An 18,484-nucleotide genomic window follows, 5' to 3' on the forward strand; every position below is an offset into this window, starting at 1 on the left:
TAATCCAGTCTATTGATGGGCAGTTGGGCTGTTTCCACATCTTTGCTATTGTAAATTGTGCTGCTATCAACAGAAGGGAGTATATATTCTATCTTATTGTTTCAGGTTTCTTAGGATATATTCCTAGAAGTGGAATCACTGGATCAATTGGAAGTTCCATACTAAATTTTTTGAGGAAAGTCTACTGATTTTCATAATGGCTGCACCAGTTTGCATTCGCATCAGTAGTGTACTAGCATTCCCTTTTTTCCACATCCTCCCCAGCACTTGTCTTTTGTTCATCTTTTGATGGCAGAAATTGTGAAAGTGGTGAGGTGACAGGTAATTGTTGCTTTAATTTCCATCTCTCTGGTGATCTATGACTTCAAGCATCTTTTAATATATTTCTTGGCCATCTTATCCACACTGCAGCCCAGGCAGATCTGACACTTTGGATAGCATCATAAGCAGATGCCCTTAAGTACAAGCATCTGTGTTGTGACCTTAACTTTGTATAATGGATTCAATGGAGGCAGGTTAAGGCAGTTAGGGACTTGAACAACCTCCTCTAGACACATATGGCCTGAGGGAGACACGTGCCAAAAGTCTTGAATGAAGAAACAATGCCTGCCATTAAGAAACAGCAAGTCCTGAACAAATATATGCAAAACCGCAGCTAAAGAAAGCCCTTCAGGTGCAGGAGAAACAAACTTGCCCCGGAAATCACCTCCCCTGAAGGCGCTAGAGGACCTTAGTGAACTTGGTGAATTCTTGGGCTATTTGCCCCTAAATCCAGTCCTGGATGCAACTGAGAAGATACAGGATCCTGGCCTTGGAGCTTAGAAACTACATTACCCAGAAGGCCACGCATGGAGTGTCATCAGGCCGAGCCAATAGAGGGTCAGAGAAGGCATGTCCCTTTGGCGCTTCTTTAGGGCGGATCGGGAGTCCTTGTGGCTGGATTTCCTCTTCTCAGATTTTGGCTCAGGCGGTGAGGTTTTCCTGGTCGCACACTCCCGAGAAGTAGGCCGGAGAGTGGTGCTCCCTGCCTCACAGCCCATGGTCGGAGTCTCCAGTGGTGCTCACAGCTCCCACGTGGGATTGAAGCTCGGGGTCGCTACACGACACACACCAGGGCCGGGACAGGGACCGCCATTCCTGCAGCGGCTTCTACTCCAGCCCCGCTCAGCCCACAGAGGACAATGGCGGCGCCCCCAATGAGGAGACGGGCTGAGGTGAGTTCGAGTCCCCCAGGCCCTCACCGCCTCCTCACACAGACACCACAGCCTGGGGTGGGCGCCTGTCCCGTCCAGCAGCTCAGTCCCGCGTGGAGGACCGTGAGGAAGGTGGAGGGGAGAGAGGAGTGTTGTGGCTTCTGAGGACACAGCAAGTGCAGGGCAGAGAGGACAGGGGTGACTTGCATCTGAAGGTCCCTGAGGATGTGGCTGTGAGTATTGACGGAAAGATCAGAGGCTGCAGGGAGGACGGCACAGACTCATTCGGGGCTTTTCCGGCTCTGGGTCCATCAGGGGCCTGGGGTGGTCCTGGATGCTGCTGGACTACAAGCTCTCTACACGCCATATGCCAAGTTCATGGGTGAGTCCAGCGAGATCCAGTGGCATTGGAGCAGGAAGGGGGCAGAGCTGAGGGAGTGAACCTGGGGTCTGAACATGGGAAGGGGATAAACATTACCCAGTGGTGTACACGTCCGGAGGGAGTGTGAGCTGATAGTCACCAGGATCTGCTGTGGGGATCTAAACGGGAAGCATAAACCCAGGCTTGGCTTTGTCTTGGAGGCCGGATCTAGGAGACTGCAGTGGTGTTGCTGGAGACGAGAAAGCTGGGGCCCTGCAGGCATCGCCCAGACCTTAAATGGCATTGCCCTCTACCTTCCCTTCCCACCGAATCCTTGTGCTCACCTGAGGGCAATGCAGTGAGTAATGGGACTGTGATGACAGAGCAGCCTGCACTGGCATTAGGGCCTGGAGTCCACACTTCCCAGGGGCCCTGGAGGAGGATGAGGCTGGGGAAGATGTGTAAGCACTAGAATTATTGGTTCTCAGAGAGACAGATCTGGTTTCAATTTTCTCAATTCTGACAGGTTGGGGTCACCTTTGAGGACATTGCCCTGTACTTCTCCAGGGAGGAATGGAGCCTCCTTGATGAGGGTCAGAGACAGCTGTACCTGAACGTGATGTTGGAGAACTTTCAACTTCTGTCCTCCCTGGGTAAGACCCTCACTGTCACCAGTGACCTTGACTTGGCAAATCGGTTCCAGCAGTACATCAGAAATATCATACACCATGACCAATAGGATTTATGCCAGGGATGCAAGGATGGTACAATATCTGCAAATCGATAAAGGTGATACATGACATAAACAAACTGAGAGATGAAAACCACATAGTCATATCAATTGATGCAGAAAAAGCATATGACAAAATCCAACACCCATTTTTGATAAAAACTCTTAGCAAGGTGGGAATAGAAGGATTACACCTCAACATAATAAAAGCCATATATGACAAAGCCACAGCCAACATCATACTCAATGGGCAAAAACTAAAACCATTTCCCTTAAGTACACGAACAAGACAGGGATGCCAACTCTCACCATTCCTGTTCGACATAGTACTGGAAGTATTAGCCATTGCGATTAGACAAGAAGAAGAAATAAAAGGCATCCAAATTGGAAAAGAAGAAATAAAACTGTCCTTATGCGCAGATGACATGATATTGCACATGATAAAATAACCCTAAAGACTCCATCAAAAAACTATTAGATGTAATAAATGAATTGCTCAATGTAGCAGGATGCAAAATTAATGCCAAGAAATCTTTGCATTTCTATATACCAATAATGAACTTACAGAAAGAGAGACTAAAAAAGCAATCCCATTACCATCACAACAAAAAATTGAAATTCTTATTTATATATTTGTTATTGCTTTCAGATAGAGAGGAAGGTAGATGGAGAGAGAGAGAGAGAGAGAGAGAGAGAGAAACATCAGAGTGAGGGAGAAACATCAATTGGCTGCCTTCTGTACACAAGCTAACTGAAAATGGAACCCACATACTGATATGTGCCTTGACTGGGAATTGAATCCTTGACCATTTAGTACTCAGGACGAAGCTCCAACAAATTGAGCCAAACTGGCAAAGGCATTCTGTGGTGTTTTTTTTTTTTTAAATATATTTTATTGATTTTTTACAGAGAGGAAGGGAGAGAGACAGAGAGTTAGAAACATCAATGAGAGAGAAACATCGATCAGCTGCCTCCTGCACATCTCCTACTGGGGATGTGCCCGCAACCCAGGTACATGCCCTTGACCGGAATCAAACCTGGGACCTTTCAGTCCGCAGGACGATGCTCCAACCAATTGAGCCATACTGGCCAAGGCATTCTGTGGTTTTTAAACACACAAATTTCCAGGTTTTGTTGTAGAACAGGCCACTAGGATCAATGATAGCAGGAGCACAGTGGCTGCTAGAGGTAACTCTGACCCTTGTTTTTGACTGTAGGTATCTTCAAATATATTTGTTCACCCAGTCTTTCCAGTCATCCTTTCTGTACAGTTCTCCTCTATGTGTGTCTGTAATACTGTTTGTCTTCATGGTACTCTTATTCCCATTTCCTATGGGGTTTTTGTACATGGAAAGCTGTCTACTTGCACTGGGAAGGGGGAAGAAGCTCATCTCTCTGAGCCTGGCACTTAGTGATGTCACTCACATAGGTCTTTTGACTGTGACGTCATTTGTCCTTTGTTGATGACAGTGTTGACCATCCAACTTTTCTCTTTTTTTAACGATTTGTATCATTTATCTCATGCAATGGCTCAAATGGGATTGAAGGGGAAGAATCATTTGTACATCACAAAGAAAGAAGACTTTATGAATGACACAGTGGAACTCCCGGCGATCATTCTTTGGGGAAGGGTCATTGGGGAGGAATTCAGGACAGGCCTTTGTTAAATTCATACCTAGAAAGCCAGTGTTTTGTTACAGTTGCCCAGTCCTCACCCGATTATGCTTCTTTGTTCTTATTGTTGATACTTTGCCAACTATTCAGTTCTCATTTTGATCATTTCTACTTAGATTCCCAGCTCATGGATAACCTTAACCTCCTTGGACTTTGCACCTCTGCCCCTTTAACAGGTCTCTCTTTACTGCAAGCCAACGTTGGTCCATGCCTGCAGCACCTTGGAGAGCACAGTTGTTATTATATTGAAGTTCTATATCCTGTGATCTAATATACTTAATTTTTATGGCTTTGAGCAGCTTTAAATTATTCCACACAGACTCACATGGTCAGAACGTAAGGGCCCAGAGCAATGGTTCTCAACCTTGGCTGTACTTTAGAATCACCTGGGAATCTTTTTAAAATCCTGATTACTGGGCCTCATCCTCCGGAAATTCTGATTCTTTGGTATGGGGTGGGGCCACAACATTAGTAACAAAGAAATAGAATATCCGGAGGATGAGGCCCAGTATTAAGGATTTTAAAACGATTCTCAGACGATTCTAATGTGCAGCCAAGGTTGAGCACCACTGTCCTAGAGGAAGCTGTTTGTGCAAGAACAATGAGTAGAGGCATCCTCTCTTCTTTGGATGTACTCCTGTGCTTCTTCCTTCTCTTGATGGGATTTCCATCATCGACTAACTTTCGGGGCCACATTACTTACAACAGCAGTCTCTTCAGTGTCTAACTCACTCATCTTAAAAGTCTTTCTGTGGAATCATGCCTAGTCATGACAGATAAACAATCGTGGTGAAGATATTTTGTTTTCATAACATCAACATATACCTCACCAGCATTTCCTTTTATACAGGTTGCTGTTGTGGAGCAGAGAATGTGGAGGTACCGACGGAACAGAAGATTTCTGTAGGAATGTCACAAGCAGGGAATCCCAAGGTAGCCTTGTCTTCCCAGAAGAACCACCCCTGTGAGAGTTGTGGAATAGTCTTGGGTAATATTTTCCATGTGATAGAGTTGCAGGGAACACAACACAGACAGATACTGTTGAGGTGTGGGGCATGTGCAAGATGGTTTTGCTTCAGTGTAAAATTTCACCAGCAGCATGTGAGAGAGAAGACTTTCATTAGAGGTGTGGACAGGATCTCACTTGCAAACAGCTGCAATTTCAATGTGTTCCAGAATCCTTTCAGTTGCGGGGAGGTTGGGCAGGGTGTCCTTACCGAATCAGGACATCTCCACCGAAATGTTCCTCAGTCCAAAAACAGTCCAAGGAGCACTGGTCTCCAATATCATCAGGGAGTTCACATAGGAGAAAAGCCTTATCAATGCAGTGAATGTAGGAAATCTTTTGCCACTAACAGTCACCTCTGTAGTCATCAGAGAGTTCACACTGGAGAAAAGCCTTATCAATGCAGTGAATGTGGGAAATCCTTTACCTTCAAAGCTGGTCTCTTTTATCATCAGAAGGTTCACAAAGGAGAAAAGCCTTATAAATATAGTGAATGTGAAAAGTCTTTTACAAATAGCACTCATCCCAAATATCATCAGATAGTTCACACAGGAGAAAATCCTTATAAATGCAGTGAATGTGGAAAGTCTTACCAGTCACTCTGGTCTCCAACATCATCACAGAGTTCACACAGGAGAAAAGCCTTTTCAATGCAGTGAATGTGGAAAATCTTTTACCTGCAACAGTAATCTTCGTCGTCATCACATAGTTCATACAGGAGAAAAGCCTCATAAATGCAGTGAATGTGGAAAGTCTTTTTCCCGTCGCCTTGGTCTCCAATATCATCAGAGAGTTCATACAGGAGAAAAACCTTATAAATGCAGTGAATGTGGAAAGTCTTTTTCCCGTTGCTCTGGACTCCAATATCATCAGAGAGTTCACACAGGAGAAAAGCTTTTCAATGCAGTGAATGTGGGAAATCTTTTACCGGGAACAGTGATCTTCGCCGTCATCAGAGAGTTCATACAGGAGGAAAGCCTTATAAATGCAGTGAATGTGGAAAGTCTTTTTCCAGTCGCCCTGGTCTCCAATATCATCAGGGTTCACACAGGAGAAAAACCTTATAAATGCAGTGAATGTGGGAAATCTTTAAAAAGTAGGAAAGGTCTTCAATATCACAGAGCTCACACAGGAGAAAGCCATTAGGAGTGCAATTAATGTGAGATATTTCTCAGTCTAATTTGTAAATTAGCTTTCCGAAAGAGTCTGGATGTGATAAGGTTTTTAGATGTGTAGGAAATGTAGTTTGTTACTTAGGACTTAACAATTGAATAAGAAAATAAGTAAGGTCTCATTATTCTGAATTATATTTCATCCATTTGATCACCTACATTATGTAATGTCCCCACAACTGTTTCTAGTGTTCTGTTTCTTTTTATGTTGGAAGTATAGATATCTATGTTGCACTTTCTAACATACAGAGATATCCTGCCATATCTATGTCACTGCATATTTCTGTTGCTGAAGGTATTTCCCCTGATCCACCTATATTTTAGCATCCTGTAAAGTTCCTATGGATGGCATCAATCACCATCCTCATGAGCCCAGGGAAGCTAACTGTGTTGTCTGATTTGTTGAAGAAAATAGGAGCAACTCATCCCTTTGTTCTTACTTGTATCTCTGCCATGCGTCGCCACATAGGACTGATTACTGTTGGCCCCAGTAAACATTATGTAGAAGAACTGCCATTTTGAGGGATGCACTTTCCTACATGCTAATGTTGAGTTTATTTATTGAGTGGCTAAGTCATCAAGGGGAGAACTGCCCGTCTCAGGTGTCTTTCTTTGTAAAATAATGAAGGCTTTTTACTAGGACTTCTTTAATGCTGGGTGTTCTATTTACTGTGTGGGTAGTTTATTAGAAGTTCTGGGCTCTCCAAGCATGATGAGGTGAAAACTTTTATGGGGTCTCAAACAGTTTTGCCCTTGGGAGAAGACTATGGTGCAGAAATTAGCTCAGCGGTTTTTGCCAAATTTACACTGCTGCCCATAATTTTGCAGTAAACAATGTGGACTCTCTAGTCCTCATGTGAAAATGGATGCTTTGAGACACAGAAGTCACTCAAAAGAGGTGGAAGGTCTGAAAAACTCAAGTATGTCTGGGAGCAGCGTGAATTTTTTTCTTGTTTTCAAGGGATGCTAAGACATTTGAAGAGATTCTTTTCCCCACATGTTGCGGAGGGCCCTGTGCCCTAATGCCTTCAATTCCATGGGTGATGGGCACTGGTTGGAGGACCATCACAGTGAGGACCTTCACTGCAGAAATACTGACCAATTCCATTACAGGGAATGGACTTCATCTAAACCTGCACCGAGAACTTTTTTTGAGGAAAAGACTACAGGAGCGGTCTGTACACAGATCTGAGGGACTCCTGATATGTTTATCTTCTGTTCAGGAGTCATTGTCATTGATTATAATCAAGAGGTTTTGTGGCTTCCTGTAGCTTCTCAGATGTTCCCATCAGAGCCATTGGTGCGCTGGCAGCAAATCTAAGGGTAAAATAAAGTGTGTCTTTAGGCCGGAGATGTGGTTTTTGAGACCCAGTCTACATTCCAGTGGGTTTGGGTGAAAGCTCTTCATTGTTTGTTACATTTTGTGTCAGTGAGATGAGACTCGCCCACAGGGCATAAGAATGTGGATTGAGTGCTAATCGTTTTGGCTCAGTATATATAGGTCGTCATCCTGTGGACTCAAGAGTCCCAGGTTCCATTTGGTCAAGGGCATGTACCTTGGCTGTGGGTACATCCCTAGATGGAGTGTGCAGGAGGCAGCTGATCCATGTTCCTAACTCTATCCCTCTCCCTCTCTGTAAAAAATCAAAAAAATATATTGGTGAAAAAAAGAATGTGGATTGAATATAGAGTTGAAAAACATGTTGTTGCAAAATAGATGAATGTATATATTTTTTAAAGAAATATATTTATTGATTTTTTACAGAGAGGAAGGGAGAGAGATGGAGAGTTAGAAACATCGATGAGAAAGAAACATCAATCAGCTGCTTTCCGCACATCTCCCACTGGGAATGTGCCCGCAACCCAGGTACATGCCCTTGACCAGAATCGAACCTGGGACCTTAAAGTCCCCAGGCTGACGCTCTATCCACTGAGCCAAACCGGTTTTGGCATGTCTATTTCTTTCATCTTGAGCCATTTAAGTTACAGTTACTTTGCATTCCTGGAGGGGTCCTCAAACTTTTTAAACAGAGGGCCAGTTCACTGTCCCTCAGACCGTTGGGAGGGCCGGACTATAGCTTAAAAAAAAACTATGAACAAATTCCTGTGCACACTGCACATATCTTATTTTGAAGTAAAAAAAGAAAACAGGAACAAATACAATATTTGTCTTTGCATGTGGCCCGAGGGCCGTAGTTTGAGGACCCAGCTGGAGACAGTCTGGCAGATATATAGGTAGTTTTCCTGTCAGTATTTTTCCCAAGCCTATAAAATATGACTAGAGAGAAAGTTATGAAGAGTTTAAAAGAGGTTTGTTTGAAGTAGTTCAGGGAAGTAAACTTTCTACTGACTAGAGACTCCGTGGTGCAAATGATCTCTGAGGAGTGACAATAGCAGGGAGGAGGGGTAACAAGAATGTAGCCTTGAAAGTAACTTCTCTTGCTCAGCAGTTTGAACAGAGGAGTTGTTGGATCAGAGGAGTCAACAATCTTGGGGTTTAATTGGCAGGTGATTCTCATAAATTGTGGAAGGCCACAGCAAAGATAATATAGATCTTTTTCTTGTCCTTAATACTACCTCCACCACATTTAGAACCTAAGGCTTCAGTGACCTGAAGAGTGAATACTTCTAGGAGATGAAATAAAGGGACACCAGCAATACGGGGATCATTCTGTTAGAGAGGATGTGAACAATGGGTCCAGCAGGAAATAAACTACTTGGGGTTTAATTAGCAGGTGCTTCTCATAAATTGTGGAAGGCCACAGCCAAGAAACATACCTTTTTCTTGTCCTTACGAATACCTCCACCACATTTAGAACCTAAGACTTTATGGACCTGAAGAATGACTACTTGTAGCTGACCAAATAAAGGCACACCATCAATACTGGGCCATTGGGTTTAGGAGGACATCTGAAATGGGTCCCTGAGTGTATAAACCACTCATTGAATTTTCTCCTCAACCCACAGGTTCTAACTCCCCAGTATGGACAAAAATGATGGCACACAGTAAACCTAGTAGTATCAGGGAGCCTGACATAGCATAGGCAATCTTGCAAACTCAGAAGCTAAAAGTACCCATATAAGATGCTTTAAAGTTAAAACTTTCCAAGTAAAAGCTATTCACGGGGGTATTTATGTCCTAGTCTGTTTTGTTATTGTTGTTTTTGTTGATGTTGTGTGTGTGTGTGTGTGTGTGTGTGGTTTTTTAATTTTTTGCAAGAGTCAAATTTTACCTTATTGAGCCTGTCTGTTGTCTTTTTGCATCTGAGATAACATACCTTTGGGTTTTCAGGGACATTTCACTTTCACAGAAGATCACAGAGCCCCAATTATTATTGTTATTGTATTAAATATTAACTGTTACCTATCAGATAAACATAAAAAGGAGTTTATGTCTTTTTTTAACTTTTTATCCAATCCCAGAGATCTTCCTCCTTAGCTCCCATCCCTAATTTATCACCAGTGAATGTCATGTAACCCATTTATGTCTTCTTTAGTCTCCTGTATAAAAAAGGTGCAAAACTGCCATTCTCCCAAGCAATTTATTGTTATTCTGCTTCCTGGCATTGTTACCGGCTTGGGTCACATAAACTTTGCAAAATTCTCCACAAGTGTGGCTATTTCTTACAACATCACCAAAGACAATTGACTCATGTGAAGGAGGAGAAAGTTACATGAAGGTTATCATCAATTCCAGAGACTCAACTGATTGAACACAGATTAATAAACACAAATTTAGAGCACACTCAAAACACAGCAAGCTAGTGTTTTCCCATAGCATTAAGAGATCAGAAGAAAATCTCAAGGCTCAGGTGACTGTTTTCTGTGTGTGTGTGTGTGTGTGTGTGTGTGTGTGGGTGTGTGTGTGTGTGTGTGTGTTTAATCCTCACGTGAGGCTGCTCTTTCTTTCTTTTTTCCCCTCCTATTCCTTTCTTCTGAGTATCTGTACTTCCATGTCCGTGAATCCACTCCATTCACTACTTTATTTTGTTAATTAGATTTCATATATGAGTCAGATCAAGTGATACTTGTAATTCTCTGACTGACTGATTCACTTGGTATGATGTTTTCCAGGTGCCTCTATGCTGTCTGTAAAGGTAAACATTCTTCTTTTTTGCTGCTGCAGAGATTTCCATGGTGTAAATTTTCCAAAAATTGTTTTTTTTAAATTCAGTGAAGAAATGAAAGGGAGAGAGAGAGAGAGAGAGAAACATCAATGATGAGAGAGGTTCATTGATTGGCTGCCTCTAGTGCACTTCCTACTGGGAATGAAGCCTGCAACCTGGTCATGTACCCTTGCCCTGAATTAACCCTGGGATCCTTCAGTCTGCAGGGTGACGCTCTATCCAATTAGCCAAACTGACTTTGGCTGTATCATAGCATTTTAATCCAGTCATCTATTGATGGGCACTTGGGCTGTTTCCCCATCTTTGCTATTGTAAATTGTGCTGCTATCAACAGAAGGGAGTATATATTCTATCTTATTGTTTCAGGTTTCTTAGGATATATTCCTAGAAGTGGAATCACTGGATCAATTGGAAGTTCCATACTAAATTTTTTGAGGAAAGTCTACTGATTTTCATAATGACTGCACCAGTTTGCATTCGCATCAGCAGTGTACTAGGGTTCCCTTTTTTCCACATCCTCCCCAGCACTTGTCTTTTGTTCATCTGTTGATGGCAGAAATTGTGAAAGTGGTGAGGTGACAGGTAATTGTTGCTTTAATTTCCATCTCTCTGGTGATCTGTGACTTTAAGCATCTTTAAATATATTTCTTGGCCATCTTATCCACACTGCAGCCCAGGCAGATCTGACACTTTGGATAGCATCAGAAGCAGATGCCCTTCAGTACAAGCATCTGTGTTGTGACCTTAACTTTGTATAATGGATTCAATGGAGGCAGGTTAAGGCAGTTAGGGACTTGAACAACCTCCTCTAGACACATATGGCCTGAGGGAGACACGTGCCAAAAGTCTTGAATGAAGAAACAATGCCTGCCATTAAGAAACAGCAAGTCCTGAACAAATATATGCAAAACCGCAGCTAAAGAAAGCCCTTCAGGTGCAGGAGAAACAAACTTGCCCCGGAAATCACCTCCCCTGAAGGCGCTAGAGGACCTTAGTGTACTTGGTGTGTTCTTGGGCTATTTGCCCCTAAATCCAGTCCTGGATGCAACTGAGAAGATACAGGATCCTGGCCTTGGAGCTTAGAAACTACATTACCCAGAAGGCCACGCATGGAGTGTCATCAGGCCGAGCCAATAGAGGGTCAGAGAAGGCATGTCCGTTTGGCGCTTCTTTAGGGCGGATCAGGAGTCCTTGTGGCTGGATTTCCTCTTCTCAGATTTTGGCTCAGGCTGTGAGGTTTTCCTGGTCGCACACTCCCGAGAAGTAGGCCGGAGAGTGGTGCTCCCTGCCTCACAGCCCATGGTCGGAGTCTCCACTGGTGCTCACAGCTCCCACGTGGGATTGAAGTTCGGAGTCGCTACACGACACACACCAGGGCCGGGACAGGGACCGCCATTCCTGCAGCGGCTTCTACTCCAGCCCCGCTCCGCCCATAGAGGACAATGGCGGCGCCCCCACTGAGGAGACGGGCTGAGGTGAGTTCGAGTCCCCCAGGCCCTCACCGCCACCTCACACAGACACCACAGCCTGGGGTGGGCCCCTGTCCCGTCCTGCAGCTCAGTCCCGCGTGGAGGACCGTGAGGAAGGTGGAGGGGAGAGAGTAGTGTTGTGGCTTCTGAGGACACAGCAAGTGCAGGGCAGAGAGGACGGGGGTGACTTGCATCTGAAGGTCCCTGAGGATGTGGCTGTGAGTATTGACGGAAAGATCAGAGGCTGCAGGGAGGACGGCACAGACTCATTCGGGGCTTTTCCGGCTCTGGGTCCATCAGGGGCCTGGGGTGGTCCTGGATGCTGCTGGACTACAAGCTCTCTACACGCCATATGCCAAGTTCATGGGTGAGTCCAGCGAGATCCAGTGGCATTGGAGCCGGAAGGGGCAGAGCAGAGGGAGTGAACCTGGGGTCTGAACATGGGAAGGGGGTAAACATTACCCAGTGGTGTACACGTCCGGAGGGAGTGTGAGCTGATAGTCACCAGGATCTGCTGTGGGGATCTAAACGGGAAGCATAAACCCAGGCTTGGCTTTGTCTTGGAGGCCGGATCTAGGAGACTGCAGTGGTGTTGCTGGAGACGAGAAAGCTGGGGCCCTGCAGGCATCGCCCAGACCTTAAATGGCATTGCCCTCTACCTTCCCTTCCCACCGAATCCTTGTGCTCACCTGAGGGCAATGCAGTGAGTAATGGGACTGTGATGAGAGAGCAGCCTGCACTGGCATTAGGGCCTGGTGTCCACACTTCCCAGGGGCCCTGGAGGAGGATGAGGCTGGGGAAGATGTGTAAGCACTAGAATTATTGGTTCTCAGAGAGACAGATCTGGTTTCAATTTTCTCAATTCTGACAGGTTGGGGTCATCTTTGAGGACATTGCCCTGTACTTCTCCAGGGAGGAATGGAGTCTCCTTGATGAGGGTCAGAGACAGCTGTACCTGAATGTGATGCTGGAGAACGTTCAACTTCTGTCCTCCCTGGGTAAGACCCTCACTGTCACCAGTGACCTTGACTTGGCAAATCGGTTCCAGCAGTACATCAGAAATATCATACACCATGACCAATAGTATTTATCCCAGGGATGCAAGGATGGTACAATATCTGCAAATCGATAAACGTGATACATGACATAAACAAACTGAGAGATGAAAACCACATAGTCATATCAATTGATGCAGAAAAAGCATATGACAAAATCCAACACCCATTTTTGATAAAAACTCTTAGGAAGGTGGGAATAGAAGGATTACACCTCAACATAATAAAAGCCATATATGACAAAGCCACAGCCAACATCATACTCAATGGGCAAAAACTAAAACCATTTCCCTTAAGTACACGAACAAGACAGGGATGCCAACTCTCACCATTCCTGTTCGACATAGTACTGGAAGTATTAGCCATTGCGATTAGACAAGAAGAAGAAATAAAAGGCATCCAAATTGGAAAAGAAGAAATAAAACTGTCCTTATGCGCAGATGACATGATATTGCACATGATAAAATAACCCTAAAGACTCCATCAAGAAACTATTAGATGTAATAAATGAATTGCTCAATGTAACAGGATGCAAAATTAATGCCAAGAAATCTTTGCATTTCTATATACCAATAATGAACTTACAGAAAGAGAGACTAAAAAAGCAATCCCATTACCATCACTCCAAAAAATTGAAATTCTTATTTATATATTTGTTATTGCTTTCAGATAGAGAGGAAGGTAGATGGCGAGAGACAGATAGCGAGGAAGGTAGATGGCGAGAGAGAGAGGGAGAGAGAGAGAGAGAGAGAAACATCAGAGTGAGGGAGAAACATCAATTGGCTGCCTTCTGTACACAAGCTAACTGGAAATGGAACCCACATACTGATATGTGCCTTGACTGGGAATTGAATCCTTGACCATTTGGTACTCAGGACGATGCTCCAACCAATTGAGCCATACTGGCCAAGGCATTCTGTGGTTTTTAAACACACAAATTTCCAGGTTTTGTTGTAGAACAGGCCACTAGGATCAATGATAGCAGGAGCACAGTGGCTGCTAGAGGTAACTCTGACCCTTGTTTTTGACTGTAGGTATCTTCAAATATAGTTGTTCACCCAGTCTTTCCAGTCATCCTTTCTGTACAGTTCTCCTCTATGTGTGTCTGTAATACTGTTTGTCTTCATGGTACTCTTATTCCCATTTCCTATGGGGTTTTTGTTCATGGAAACTGTCTACTTGCACTGGGAAGGGGGAAGAAGCTCATCTCTCTGAGCCTGCCACTTAGTGATGTCACTCACATACATATTTGACTGTGACGTCATTTGTCCTTTGTTGATGACTGTGTTGACCATCCAACTTTTCTCATTTTTTGACGATTTGCATCATTTATCCCATGCAATGGCTCAAGTGGGATTGAAGGGGAAGAATCATTTGTGCATCACAGAAGAAAGATGTCTTTATGAATGACACAGTGGAACCCCCGGCAGTCATTCTTTGGGGAATGGTCATTGGGGAGGAATTCAGGACAGGCCTTTGTTAAATTCATACCTAGAAAGCCAGTGTTTTGTTACAGTTGCCCAGTCCTCACCCGATTATGCTTCTTTGTTCTTATTGTTGATACTTTGCCAACTATTCAGTTCTCAATTTGATCATTTCTACTTAGATTCCCAGCTCATGGATAACCTTAACCTCCTTGGACTTTGCACCTCTGCCCCTTTAACAGGTCTCTCTTTACTGCAAGCCAACATTGGTCCATGCCTGCAGCACCTTGGAGAGCACAGTTGTTATTATATTGAAGTTCTATATCCTGTGATCTAATACAATTAATTTTTATGGCTTTGAGCAGCTTTAAATTATTCCACACAGACTCACATGGTCAGAACGTAAGGGCCCAGAGCAGTGGTTCCCAACCTTGGCTGCACATTAGAATCACCTGGGAATCTTTTTAAAATCCTGATTTCTGGGCCTCATCCTCCGGAAATTCTGATTCTTTGTTATGGGGTGGGGCCACAACATTAGTAACAAAGAAATAGAATATCTGGAGGATGAGGCCCAGTATTAAGGATTTTAAAACGATTCTCAGGCGATTGTAATGTGCAGCCAAGGTTGAGAACCACTGTCCTAGAGGAAACTGTTTGTGCAAGAACAATGAGTAGAGGCATCCTCTCTTTGGATGTACTCCTGTGCTTCTGTCCTTCTCTTGATGAGATTTCCATCATCGACTAACTTTCGCGGCCACATTACTTACAACAGCAGTTTCTTCAGTGTCTAACTCACTCATCTTGAAAGTCATTCTGTGGAATCATGCCTAGTCATGACAGATAAACAATCGTGGTGAAGATATTTTGTTTTCATAAGATCAACATATACCTCACCAGCATTTCCTTTTATACAGGTTGCTGTTGTGGAGCAGAGAATGTGGAGGTACCGACGGAACAGAAGGTTTCTGTAGGAATGTCACAAGCAAGGAATCCCAAGGTAGCCTTGTTTTCCCAGAAGAACCACCCCTGTGAGAGTTGTGAAATAGTCTTGGGAAATATTTTCCACGTGATAGAGTTTCAGGGAACACAACATAGACAGATACTGTTGAGGTGTGGGGCATGTGCAAAATGGTTTTACTTCAGTGTAAAATTTCACCAATGGCATGTGAGAGAGAAGACTTTCATTAGAGGTGTGGACAGGATCTCACTTGCAAACAGCTGCAATTTCAATGTGTTCCAGAATCCTTTCAGTTGCGGGGAGGTTGGGCAGGGTGTTCTTACCGAATCAGGACATCTCCACCTAAATGTTCCTCAGACCAAAAACAGTCCAAGGAGCACTGGTCTCCAATATCATCAGGGAGTTCACACAGGAGAAAAGCCTTTTCAATGCAGTGAATGTGGAAAGTCTTTTACCAGTCACTCTGGTCTCCAAAATCATCACAGAGTTCACACAGGAGAAAAACCTTTTCACTGCAGTGAATGTGGAAAATCTTTTACCTGGAACAGTTATCTTCGTCGTCATCAGATAGTTCATACAGGAGAAAAGCCTCATAAATGCAGTGAATGTGGAAAGTCTTTTTCCCGTTGCTCTGGACTCCAATATCATCAGAGAGTTCACACAGGAGAAAAGCCTTTTCACTGCAGTGAATGTGGAAAATCTTTTACCAGGAACAGTGATCTTCGTCGTCATCAGAGAGTTCATGCAGGAGAAAAGCCTCATAAATGCAGTGAATGTGGAAAGTGTTTTGCCAGTCAGTCTGGTCTCCAATATCATCAGAGAGTTCACCCAGTAGAAAAGCCTTTTCAATGCAGTGAATGTGGAAAATCTTTTACCAGGAACAGTGATCTTCGTCGTCATCAGAGAGTTCATGCAGGAGAAAAGCCTCATAAATGCAGTGAATGTGGAAAGTGTTTTGCCAGTCAGTCTGGTCTCCAATATCATCAGAGAGTTCACACAGGAGAAAAGCCTTTTCAATGCAGTGAATGTGGGAAATCTTTTACGGGGAACAGTGATCTTCGCCGTCATCAGAGAGTTCATACAGGAGAAAAGCCTTATAAATGCAGTGAATGTGGGAAATCTTTTTCCCGTCGCCCTCGTCTCCAATATCATCAGAGAGTTCATACAGGAGAAAAACCTTATACATGCAGTGAATGTGGAAAGTCTTTTTCCCGTTGCTCTCAACTCCAATATCATCAGAGAGTTCACACAGGAGAAAAGCCTTTTCAATGCAGTGAATGTGGGAAATCTTTTAAAAGTAGGAAAGGTCTTCAATATCACAGAGCTCACACTGGAGAAAGCCATTATGAGTGCAATTAATGTGAGATATTTCTCAGTCTAATTTGTAAATTAGCTTTCCGGAAAGAGTCTGGATGTGATAAGGTTTTTAGATGTGTAGGAAATGTAGTTTGTTACTTAGGACTTAACAATTGAATAAGAAAATAAGTAAGGTCTCATTATTCTGAATTATATTTCATCCATTTGATCACCTACATTATGTAATGTCCCCACAACTGTTTCTAGTGTTCTGTTTCTTTTTATGTTGGAAGTATAGATATCTATGTTGCGCTTTCTAACATACAGAGATATCCTGCCATATCTATGTCACTGCATATTTCTGTTGCTGAAGGTATTTCCCCTGATCCACCTATATTTTAGCATCCTGTAAAGTTCCTATGGATGGCATCAATCACCATCCTCATGAGCCCAGGGAAGCTAACTGTGTTGTCTGATTTGTTGAAGAAAATAGGAGCAACTCATCCCTTAGTTCTTACTTGTATCTCTGCCGTGCGTCGCCACATAGGACTGATTACTGTTGGCCCCAGTAAACATTATGTAGAAGAACTGCCATTTTGAGGGATGCACTTTCCTACATGCTAATGTTGAGTTTATTTATTGAGTGGCTAAGTCATCAAGGGGAGAACTGCCCGTCTCAGGTGTCTTTCTTTGTAAAATAATGAAGGCTTTTTACTAGGACTTCTTTAATGCTGGGTGTTCTATTTACTGTGTGGGTAGTTTATTAGAAGTTCTGGGCTCTCCAAGCATGATGAGGTGAAAACTTTTATGGGGTCTCAAAGAGTTTTGCCCTTGGGAGAAGACTATGGTGCAGAAATTAGCTCAGCGGTTTTTGCCAAATTTACACTGCTGCCCATAATTTTGCAGTAAACAATGTGGACTCTCTAGTCCTCATGTGAAAATGGATGCTTTGAGACACAGAAGTCACTCAAAAGAGGTGGAAGGTCTGAAAAACTCAAGTATGTCTGGGAGCAGCGTGAATTTTTTTCTTGTTTTCAAGGGATGCTAAGACATTTGAAGAGATTCTTTTCCCCACATGTTGCGGAGGGCCCTGTGCCCTAATGCCTTCAATTCCATGGGTGATGGGCACTGGTTGGAGGACCATCACAGTGAGGACCTTCACTGCAGAAATACTGACCAATTCCATTACAGGGAATGGACTTCATCTAAACCTGCACCGAGAACTTTTTTTGAGGAAAAGACTACAGGAGCGGTCTGTACACAGATCTGAGGGACTCCTGATATGTTTATCTTCTGTTCAGGAGTCATTGTCATTGATTATAATCAAGAGGTTTTGTGGCTTCCTGTAGCTTCTCAGATGTTCCCATCAGAGCCATTGGTGCGCTGGCAGCAAATCTAAGGGTAAAATAAAGTGTGTCTTTAGGCCGGAGATGTGGTTTTTGAGACCCAGTCTACATTCCAGTGGGTTTGGGTGAAAGCTCTTCATTGTTTGTTACATTTTGTGTCAGTGAGATGAGACTCGCCCACAGGGCATAAGAATGTGGATTGAGTGCTAATCGTTTTGGCTCAGTATATATAAGTCGTCATCCTGTGGACTCAAGAGTCCCAGGTTCCATTTGGTCAAGGGCATGTACCTTGGCTGTGGGTACATCCCTAGATGGAGTGTGCAGGAGGCAGCTGATCCATGTTCCTAATTCTATCCCTCTCCCTCCCTCTCTGTAAAAAATCAATAAAAATATATTGGTGAAAAAAAGAATGTGGATTGAATATAGAGTTGAAAAAGATGTTGTTCCAATATAGGTGAATGTATATATTTTTGTGAAATATATATTTTATTGATTTTTTACAGAGAGGAAGGGAGAGAGATAGAGAGTTAGAAACATCGATGAGAGAGAAACATCAATCAGCTGCCTGCTGTACACTCCCCACTGGGAATGTGCCCACAACCCAGGTACATGCCCTTGACAGGAATCGAACCTGGGACCTTAAAGTCTGTAGGCCGATGCTATCCACTGAGCC

General features: G+C 43.6%; 1 protein-coding gene across 1 annotated transcript; it reads left to right on the forward strand.

Annotated features, from left to right (window-relative positions):
- Positions 1-1,181: 1,181 nt before the first annotated feature.
- On the forward strand, positions 1,182-16,528 carry LOC106694415 (zinc finger protein 345-like). The gene is given in 8 exon segments (XM_023743747.1): positions 1,182-1,214; positions 2,081-2,207; positions 4,809-5,291; positions 5,539-5,856; positions 5,859-5,987; positions 15,126-15,208; positions 15,527-15,739; positions 15,821-16,528. Coding segments are annotated over 8 exon segments (2,094 nt in total).
- Positions 16,529-18,484: the final 1,956 nt, after the last annotated feature.

This window comes from Myotis lucifugus, unplaced genomic scaffold, assembly GCF_000147115.1.
Source record: "Myotis lucifugus unplaced genomic scaffold, Myoluc2.0 scaffold_412, whole genome shotgun sequence".
In the NCBI taxonomy this organism is placed as follows: Eukaryota; Metazoa; Chordata; class Mammalia; order Chiroptera; family Vespertilionidae; genus Myotis; species Myotis lucifugus.